The sequence below is a fragment of the Lepidochelys kempii genome, chromosome 7 (assembly GCF_965140285.1).
Source record: "Lepidochelys kempii isolate rLepKem1 chromosome 7, rLepKem1.hap1, whole genome shotgun sequence".
In the NCBI taxonomy this organism is placed as follows: domain Eukaryota; kingdom Metazoa; phylum Chordata; order Testudines; family Cheloniidae; genus Lepidochelys; species Lepidochelys kempii.
The window spans coordinates 93,636,528-93,647,154 of record NC_136386.1 but is presented as its reverse complement, the minus strand read 5'-3'; the positions used below and the strand labels follow the sequence as shown (position 1 = coordinate 93,647,154).

The 10,627-nt window shown below is 40.4% G+C and overlaps 1 protein-coding gene across 1 annotated transcript in view; it reads right to left on the bottom strand.

Moving 5' to 3' along the window:
* Positions 1-6,612: 6,612 nt before the first annotated feature.
* Positions 6,613-10,627, bottom strand: part of MYOF (myoferlin) — a 109,118-nt gene continuing 105,103 nt past the window's right edge. Inside the window, exons 51-54 of the mRNA XM_073353867.2 lie at positions 9,432-9,625; positions 8,077-8,186; positions 7,545-7,692; positions 6,613-6,983 (exon numbers count right to left, since the gene is read on the bottom strand). Of these exons, the coding sequence (XP_073209968.1) occupies positions 6,948-6,983; positions 7,545-7,692; positions 8,077-8,186; positions 9,432-9,625 (488 nt within the window). The 3' untranslated portion in view covers positions 6,613-6,947. The remainder of the gene's footprint in view (positions 6,984-7,544; positions 7,693-8,076; positions 8,187-9,431; positions 9,626-10,627) is intronic.

The window sequence follows — 10,627 nt, the reverse complement described above, 5'->3', positions numbered from 1 at the left end:
ATGTGATCTGAGTGTAACTGATGCAATGTTGTCTTCCTGAATCTGCATGCAGCCTAAAACAGTGATTTGGGGTGAAAAGCCCCTACCTCAATTAAGCTCACTGGTGTTGTTGACAAAGACAGAGAAGGAGGAGAGAAACAGAAAGGAGATAGTGATGGTATTATTAATACTTGTATTACTGTCTTGCTTAGGAGCCCTGACCATGCACAAGTACCCCATTATGCTAGGTGCTGTGCAAGCGCAGAACAAGAAGATGAGCATATTTTCCGTAATGAACAATACTGAATGCAACTTAACTAAACTTTTCAGGATCATTATTTGCCAATACATACAGGCTGTATGCTACTCTTGATGTTGTGTTCCCATTGAAGTTTGTGGGACAGCTGCTGTGTTTCCCTAAATGCATGTCCCTGCTCATGGACCATCATTAAAAAGGAAATTTGACCCTTGCAAAAATGAGTTTGGTGCCCTTGATTTGTAAAACAAAAGAGTACACCTGTGGTCTATGTAGCCCAGTACGCGATAGTGAGAGTAATCAATGCATGATCCCTCAAAGGAAGATGAAAAATACCAATACTCCTAGTTGTGCAATACTATGCATTGTGAAGGAAATGCCTTTTTGCTCATAGAATATCTTCCTGCTGGGGATTCCTGCTGATAATCATCTTATTCCTTGAAGTCTAAGGACTGATGAGACTTGTAATATTTGCCTAACTAGTGTAATTGCAGGTGCTGTTTTTAAAACTTTACTAAATAATTTGTCTCAATAATATCATGTGCAAGTGAGTTCCACAGGTTAACTAAAGTTTGCAATAATGCATGTCTCTTTCAAGCTACTTTACATTTTTTTTCCTTTTAGTTTGTGTTCCTTGTGGGTTTGTTTTTGTTTTGTATAATGGGAAAGAATAAAGAGGTATATTTTCTACCAGTCATTAGTTTAGATACGGCTATCTTTCTCCTCTTACACTATTGCTTCTCAGGCTAAAAATAGTCATGGTCTCTTAATTTCTCCTTGTATTAAAGCTCTCCAATTCCCCCATGCCACTAATTGTTATTGTTGCCCTTCTTTGAATCCTTACTCCTTTTGTAATATGGCTTTTTTGTGATCTTGTGACAATACTGACTACAGTATTTGCAGTGAGGCTAAACCAATGATTGGTACAATAACATTCTAATATCTCCTGATTTTATCTCTCTTCCCTACTTAATGGAGTCTAAGACCTTATTAACTTTTTCCTAAGCATGCTAAGCTGTGCTCAATGGCACAAAGCCCTTTCCTGAGCTGCTACAACAAAATCAGAGTCCTTTAGTATTTTCAAGTGTTTATTTCCCCCCAGAATATGTTTCACCTTGCATATGTCTCCAGTTAATTTAATCTGCTCTCATATTGTCCAGTTACATGGTTTTGCTAGGTCCTTCTGGATTTGGAAGCAGTCAGCATAGAAGACAGCACACTGTGCTGGGACTCTGGAGACTTGGGCTCTATTTCAAGCTCTGCTACTGGCCTGCTGCATGACCTTGAGCATGTCACTGGCCCTCTTTGGAGACAGTTTCCCTGTCGGTGATATTGGGATAATGATACTGAGCTCCTGTGTAAAGTGCTCTGGGATCGCCAGCTAAAAAGTAGTATATAGGAGCCAGGTGGTATTATCATGCCTAGCTGTTAAGGAGTCACAAACATCCATACATTCATCAGTGAATGCAGCCATTTCATTATTCACCCTGCTTTCAGGTTGTTAATAAATATTTAGGCTTCTAATGACATTGGGGTTGAAATCCTGACTCCATTAATGTCAGTGGCAGAACTTCCACTGTCTTCAATGGGGCCAGACTTTCATCCTAATCTTCTCTTTTCTGATCCTTATAACTGCCTCTTTACAACAAAAGATTCATTTAGCTGTCAGCTGCTTTGCTAGAAGCCTTAGAAAGCATGTGCCTTAAGCCAGAACTGATTTGCTTAAATTTTAAATGCACCTCATTCCACATCTCAGGAATTGGACTGCATTGCTGGGCATATATTTTGGGTTGGATTACAAGTAGATTTTTTTTCTGAAGATGTGTGTGTGAAAACATAATACTAACAATGACATCTTGTGGATGACTGAAGAAATGCAAGTTCATCAGAGTGCTGGTGATCTCATTTTTTCTTTTTTCAGAGTAACAGCCGTGTTAGTCTGTATTCGCAAAAAGAAAAGGAGTACTTGTGGCACCTTAGAGACTAACCAATTTATTAGAGCATAAGCTTTCGTGAGCTACAGCTCACTTCATCAGATGCATATCGTGGAGGTTAGGTGCCAGTTCTCCCCTTTGAGCCGCATTATGGTTCTTCCTTGAATGTTCTGTCTCACTGATCTAATTGTAATGTACATTGGCAGAGTATTGGAGAACAAAGAAGATTAGAAAGAATAAACCATCAGTCTGGGAGACGTTTTTCTCCCTTTTGTCTCATGTCCTGCTGAGAAGTGTGTGGGGTAAAGTTGAGCTTTTGGGTAGGTTTTATTTGACATCTTCAGGGAAGTTATTGTGTAAAAGCTGGTGTAGAGAGAGAGAGATTGCATTTTGCTCTGAAAATGGTAAGAATAAAGGTCACGTCAAGCTCTTGGAGAAGCGCGTTCCACCCTTATCAGCCAGCTACCAAGAAGGCCCAATCAGGTAATTAGTGTGGATCAGGAGCCACCACAGCGTGCAGAGAACATGAATGATGTGTTGTCAACTCCCTGTGCTGGATGAAAGACAGGTTGTAGTAGCTGGGGTTTCTTCATGGTAGTGACTGTTAACCTGGTAAAGCACATTGCAGTAGTCAGGCTTGAAGGTGACCAACACATGGATCCCCGTGGCTAGGTTGGCAGCTGACAGGAAATCACACTGCCTGCTGGGCAGCAGAATCAGTTGAAGGCATTTCTGGCTGCTGCAGCCATTTGTGCCCACAAGATCAGTGAGTAACCCAGAAGGGTCCTGAGACTATGTAATACCTTGATGCTTGTGGGGCAGATGTCTGTGATTGGTGAGGTTTTGTTTTGGCCATTGCTACAAAATATTACTCTCCACCTGCCAGCCTCACCTCTGCATTGTTCTTGCCCAGACTGACTTTCAGCCAGCTATTCTTCTTCCAAATCCTAATGTAGCCCTGGCCCGGAGAAAACTGGGTGATAACGCACCGGTTTCAATTCTTGAAATGCAGAGGCCATCTTGGATCCAGATAATTTTAAAATCTTTGCAGTGTGAGAGTTAGAAAATGGAAGAAAGGCTGTCAGTTCACAGACCAGAATATTTCTGCAGGCAATCGCTGTGTAGCTGCTATAGGAGAAGAGAAATCTTTCACGCTCCCCCTGGCTATAGCCTGTTGGGTTCCATTCTCATTTTGCATCTCTACTGCGCTAGTCTCGTCTTTTCGTTCGTCTTTTGATGGAGGTGCTCTATGGAGTGATGGGATGGAAGTGGCAGTTAGGGGGTTGTTTATTGATTGTTGTGGATAGCAGGTCCAGCAATGGCTGGTGCTCTCCTCAGCTAGGCTGCAGGTCTATTATTATGTTCTCAAAACTGGTTGGGTCCATGAGTGTTTAGGGAGTGGACAACTACTACAGGCCCGAAGTGGAAGAGCTCTGACACTAGTTTGGAAGAGGAAGTGGTCTGAGTAGAAATGGGATTTTTGGCTCCTAAGCGTCAGCACCTTGACTGAGACTGAAGATCAGCATTTCTCAAATGCAGCCACTATGGGTTTTTCTTGTGGCCACAGCCTCCTGGGTTGTGATTGGAGCTGGGAGGAGGGGAGGAAAGCAGCGGCCCTTCCCCCTCCGTGGTGCTCCTGGATGCACCAGCAGGGGTTGGTCTCTGCCCCCCTCTGGAGATACCTGGGACACAACACTGGAGGAGCCGGCACCCTGGTGAGTTCCCCACCTTCCCAGGGGCAGTGGGGCTCAGGGGTTGGGCTTCAGCATGGGGGTGGGGGGTGGCAGGCTCTTGGCATGTGGCTTCGTGCCCCAGCCTTGGGCTCCGGCTGTGTGGCTTTGGGCTCTGTCCCAGCCAGGGGGCTTCAGGCTCCAGCCCCTGCTGCCTCACCCAGCCACCCTCCCACCCACCCCCATCACGCCTGGTCCCCGCTGCCTCCCCAGACCCCCCATCCAGGGCTTCATTGGTCCAGGATTGCCAGGGCTGAGTAAGTCCGCTGTGAAAAGTGATACTTGTATGTTTGTTAGTATCACTTTTCACAACAGACTTACTAGCTAGCAATAAGTAAATTACAATGATTTGGACGTGTATATGTGCATATTTATTTCTTTTTCCTAAAGCTAATTAAGTATTTTAGGGAAAAATGTGAGCGCACAACCAGCAAGAGTTGGTGGCTGCACTTTGAGGCCACCAAATAAATTGTCCTGAGAACCAGGGTGGGTCTGGCTGTGTGTTCGGGCCTGTTAGAGAATCCCATGGTTGATAGAGTAGACAAGAGGTTGTGGGCCTTTGTGTTTGAGGTTGCTCTGTCAGTCTTAGGGCTGGTCAAGTGTAGTCCTTCACTCAAAGTAGAACAATGTCAGGGTTGCTCTACGTTTTGCCCAGCTGCCTCTGGCCGCCACAGGATAATTCCAGCCGCTGGGAATAGGGAGGAAGCAGAGATGTCCTAACCACACTCCTGTTCTCCAACATACTCCCTACTGTTGGGGCAGAATGAGAGTGACATGGAAACTGCTACATCACGGGAGGATTTCCCCTGCCTGGGAGGAATCCTCTGCTGAGTTTAAGGCTGCTTTGTGCTGCTGAAGCGATGCATGGTAGCCCTAGCAGGCCTGAAGTACTGGTGTATATTTCTATTAAAAATCTTCTCACTGCATTAATGACCGAATCGCCCAGTTGCAGACTACTCTACATGTTTTTTTAAGTGACATAGTTAGGGAGACAGGACGCTTTCTGAAGCTGTTTAGTTATGTTTTTAATTACATCTGCCTAATAGCAGTGAAACTGCCAGGTCTGTGCGTGCTTAGACAAAGCTGCACTGGAGACGGGTGAGCCGAGAAGGGCAATACCTGACACTCTTCAAATTCTAGGTGCACAGGGTTGTTCAGATCTCTTATCCTATTTCAGAATGGTTTCTGAGGAATGCTGTCCTTTAAATACCTCTTTAAAGTTAAATGCTTGTCTAATTACAACACTTATAAGCGACATATTTTCTAGCCTTATAATGAAAAACAAGCCTGCTGTGATTTTTATCCTGTCAGATTTCTGGCATTGATTGAGACATATTTTAATAACGAATGATCAGACATTAGCTGATGCAATTGCCGCTTATTTCTAAAGTGTTATTTTGTCTATGACAATCCATCTGGAGGGTGATTAGTTCCAGCTCTGAGCTATCATTTATAGGTCAAGACTCTCAAGAGGTTTCTTAACAACCAAAAATAAGGGGCTATTATTTTTTGACAGGGTGACGCTGGTTGTTTCACCCCAGCCAGTATTGCTTACCACTCTGGAAATTATTTCATGCAATAACCTTACTCGAGTTTGTTCAGTGGAATTAAGTCAATGTCATTTGCCCAGTTTTGCTGAAAACTGACAAAACATCTTTTACTGCAGTTGATGATTTAGTTGGGGATTGGTCCTGCTTTGAGCAGGGGGTTGGACTAGATGACCTCCTGAGGTCCCTTCCAACCCTGATATTCTATGATTCTATACTCAGTGGCAGACTTGCCATTTCTTATAATCATTGCAGAGATTTTCAATACTGATGCATTAATTCCAGCAGCTGTGATAGTCATCTCTGCAATGACAACACAAGTCTTGATCCAATTAGAAATGGGACTGCATTAGAAAACTTTGAAATAGGTTCAGAAGCAGATGTCATATCCTCCCAGCATTTGAGCATGTTCAGATGTATGGTTCCAGTATGGCCTGCTATAAATACAGGTTTGAATCACAATCTGGATCTGGGTTCAGGTCTGAATAGTTTTATTTTTTGGTGTAGATAGAGCTAGGCTGGGATATTTAGAATTTTGTTTTCTAGTTCAACTCATAGATGCAATTACAAGATTCACACTGGGGTTTGGGTTTCAAACCATTCTGATGTGCCAGTTCAGGATCATCTCTAAAAATATTCGTCAATAAGTTCATCAGGAAATGAATTGCAAGAGTGGAAATGGACATGAGTGAATTAGACAGAAATGTTAAGTAGGAGAGTTTTTGGTTTTATTTTTACCAGAGAGTATAAAGATATCAGTTACAGGAAGGATTATACCAATTAACAAAGATAGCTAGATTGTAAGCTCCTTGTGACTTATGTCCTCCTGTAAGTTTGTATAGTGCCAAGCACCCTGGCATTCAATAAATAATAACGCTTGCCAGTTTTGAGATTTCTCTCTTTTGTTGGTAAAGTATTTAATCATTTTTATAATGAAATTACTCTGATTGACACACTCAAAGTAAACAGTAATTTAGTATTGTTTTATTTCATTTCTATGCTCATACAGTTTGAAGTACAGTGTTCTAACAATGATTTTAATATAGCAATATTGTGACCTTTTCAAAATACAATGGCAGAACGCTATTGCACTTTTTATTTGTTTGGTATACAAAAATATAAGTAGTAATTGTTTTGTTTTTTTTACTAAGTCGAGACAGAGTAGAAAATAATTCTCAAAATAAAGTATCCATTTAAAAAAATAAGAGCAACTGGAGAATTTTTATGAAAAATCTGGTTTAAAAGCAAGGAAGACAGAATTTTACCACATACAGATGTTATCAAAGTCAAAACATAAATAGAACATGACTTTTTACACTAGTCATGACCCCATGAACCTTGGCTAACCTTGGTTAAATTCCTATCCCTTATCTATTTCCTAGTTGAACATATAAGAGAACAAGGTTAAAACCATGAAGAAGCAAGCCTTGCTGAATTTGGTCCACAGCCTGAGGTAAAACTACCTTATTGCTATTCAAACTGTAAGAATAAATCCTCTTCTTTAGATTGGGTTCACAATCTTCATTGATATATAATTCTAGAAAAAAGGAAGAAAGAAAAAATCAGTAAGCAGAGGCAGAAAAAATAAGCTGGACATTTAAACGTATACAATATTATACAGCGCAAATATAGCATTAAAACAGATCAGAGTATGTTATAACTATTCTGGTGAAAAAACAGTTGTGGTAAGTTATTGCATAGTTGTTTGATCTAGTTTATAATGTACTGTATTTCAAATGAAAGTAGAACGAAATCCAGTGTCTCCAAAATATGTACTACTATCTGCATTCCTGCAACAATGCAACCTAGAAAGCACTTTTAAGGCACTTCTTAATTGCCTGAATCTTCTGATTAGAACCAATCAAAATCCTCTATCCATCAGTGCATACATTATAAATAATTGATCAATAGGTTGAAAAGTTTATTAAATTTTAAGAAGTTGTAGATGTAAGGGTCCAATCCTGCACTCCCCACTAAAACAGAGTCAATAGTTATTCTTGACTGAATAACGAGTGCAGGACTAGGTCCTCATTTTGACCTTAAAGCCAGAGTTATGTCACAATTGAACAACAACATAGAAACACTTAAAAATGCCTACCGGCAGTGAATATAAGAGTATCGCCAGAAACAAGAGTACAATCAGTAGGATGATAATGCCTATGAAGATCCATTTAAATCTGCGCCACACAATAAATTTCATTGTCTTGCATGGATTTGTGAACCAAAGGAAGGAAGTTTCTGGTCGGCTGCATTTTGAAAGGAACAATATTCATCATGTTAACAAACAGGGAGAGTTAAATACTTCAGTGCGAGAATTAATGTCACAGTTCAATTAATAATTAACTATATAGAGTTGAAAAAGATAGATAATTGATTTGTCTAAAAGACAGTTTCATTAAATTTGCACAACTATACAGAAAATATGTTGCATTTTTATTCGGATGCATATGGAAAGAACTGTAAGATAGAAACAAAATCGCCTTCTATCTATAAAGATTGGCAAATTACAGCTGACAGCTGACATCTGAAGCATCATTTGTCAAATGTGGCATTCGTAAACAATATTTTTTAGTTTGTATGTGGGTCTCGCAGTATCCTTCAAAGTAACTAAAGAAAAAAATATATCTCACTTTGGTAGGTCTAATTTGGGGTTCATGTTGGGTTCATCTCTTCCTTTACCAGCTGGCCTTTCATCAGCCTCTTTTTCGTTGAGGACTTCCAGAGTCATCTCAACTTTACCCTTCAGTAAATGAAGACATGTTAAACATATGACATCACATATAAACATTTTACTTAAACAGCATGTAAAGTGTTTGTTTTGGCTTTAAATCTCCTTGTACAGTTTTGGATAAGCTCCCTCTTCTTATTTTCCTCCAGTTGCTACCTCAAAATGTGTTTCTGGATTATGACAATGTTACAACATCCCAATCTGGAGTTAAAAATGTAGACACATACAGCATGTGTTTGGTAATCCATCCCCAGGGCGGATTCCAAGCTATATGCTTGGTTCATATCCGCAAAATGTATTGTTTATAATGTGAAAGAAAAAATTCAACTTTTCTTCCAATGACAAGCCCAGGTCTGTGTTTCTTCATAATTAATAAAAATCTCACCCTATATAAGGCTGCTGGAAACATTTAAAAAAAATCAGTTCAGTATTGGTGAATAGTTATATTTTCATCATCTACCTCATCCCAGTATTAGGGTTTATAGGCAAGTCATTAGAAAGAAATAATCGGATACATTTGAAAAAGTCTGATACTCTAATCAGTAGAGGCCAGTGGTAAACATACGTTCGTAAGGCCTGAGCCTGCAAACACTTGCTCATATGAGTAATCTTGTGAATTCAGTTTTACTACTACTGTTTAGAGCTGCTCTTGTGCATAAGCATTTGAAGAATCACACCCTTAGCCACCTTTACGCAGTTAAAGGATAAAAATAGTTCCTCATGAGCCAGGTATAGTTACTGACCTTTACAGTTTTATTGGCCTGATGCTCAAGCAAATAGTCCGGCTTCATTAACTACAAATTATATTTGCACTGTCATAAAAAGCTTTGGTTTCAAGCTTTCCCCCTTACTGTACTCCACATGTACAAAGGAGCCAACTACTCCTAGTCAGACATAATGAGCTAAACTCATCCCTAGAATAACTTGAGTGGCTTTAATGGGGATATAACCAGAATGATTCTAGTTCAATATTTTTCTGAATTCTATGTGAGATTAAGAAGTACTTAATATTAAATACTAAAACCATTCGAAAGTACTTTTAAAGTACTTAACTTCCCCACCAAACAAATCTTCCAAACGTTCTGTGTGTATTAATACCCCCAATGGTCCATCTGTCTATAAGCTTGAAAGCTTAATGCCCACTAAAGCTATTCAGATCTTCAAAGGAGCTCAGCTGCAGGGGAGTCCAAGTATCATCGGAAAAAACAGGGAGTAAGCATAACAAGTGAGGTACTTTATACAAGGAAATAATCGTACTGCCAAAACACGCGAGCCGTCCTTTTCTTTGTAACATGGCCACCACCCCTTCATGGATTTCTGTTCGAAGAGTGAGACAGTCTTGGGAGCCTTGAGAGGGTTGTTTGCCTTGTATTCTGGAATCATGTCTATACTGCATTTTTCAGGAACTTTTGCTGGAATAACTGTGTTGTGTAAATCAAGTTCAACAAAACCTACCCGAGAAAGTGAAAGAGAAAAGCATTTTGTATAACACAGCTGGCCAAACAGCATAGTGGTTTCAGTCAAATCTTACTAGGACCATACATGAAATGACTTATCTGGTTTCAGTCTGACCCTTGTGGACATATGTTCTGTACATCTAAAACATTAAACATATGGTATATATGGTGATTTCTCCTTACAATAAGCCGTGAAGTAGAATAGCAAGAATGCTGCTGGCCAGGACTAAAGTGCATTGATCCAGGTGTATGTCTGGGAAGTGAGAGCCCTGTAAGGACTCCTAAACACACACACTGTTAGTCTTAAACTGGTGCTGTCAGTAAAACTCACTGGGCAGAATTAAAGAAAACATCACGCACACATCTCTGGTATTGAATGATATGATTTAGTACTTTAGCAGCATGAGAGAGCCAATTTTCAGTTGTGTTTTCAGCTCCTTGTAGCTGTTTGCAGCACAGCATAAACTCAGAGCATCCTGAGGGCTACTCTAACACGGTGCAGGGAGGTCAGCCCTGTGCAGTGTAGCAGCAGTATTGGAGATGAGCTTTACAATGCCTTTGCATGACACCTCCTGATCTGTATTCTGTGCATTCCAGGATCTGGCCTCAAGATTCCACTTGGGTTCAAGCAGCAAAATTCAGATCAGAATTCAAATGGCAGAGTGTTGGGGGGAGTAGTTCTGTAAGGAAGTCTGGTATACTGTGCACTGCACAAAGAGTCTGATTTTTTCAGTATGTTAAATAGTGAAGAAATGCTGACATTACTCAGCAGGAAATACCAACACTGAGATCGAGGATTCTGAAGAAGGCAGTCTTAATCAAATCACCTCTCCCTCTGAATGAACAATCTGAAGATATGTAAAGGGCTACATTTTCAAAGAGGGCCTCCACCCTGCCTCCATTTGTGTGCATGCAACTTTTCATGCACAAATGATCTGCCCATCCAGATTTTGCACGCTACCATTTGTACACACAATACAACTTTAGATGAGTGAA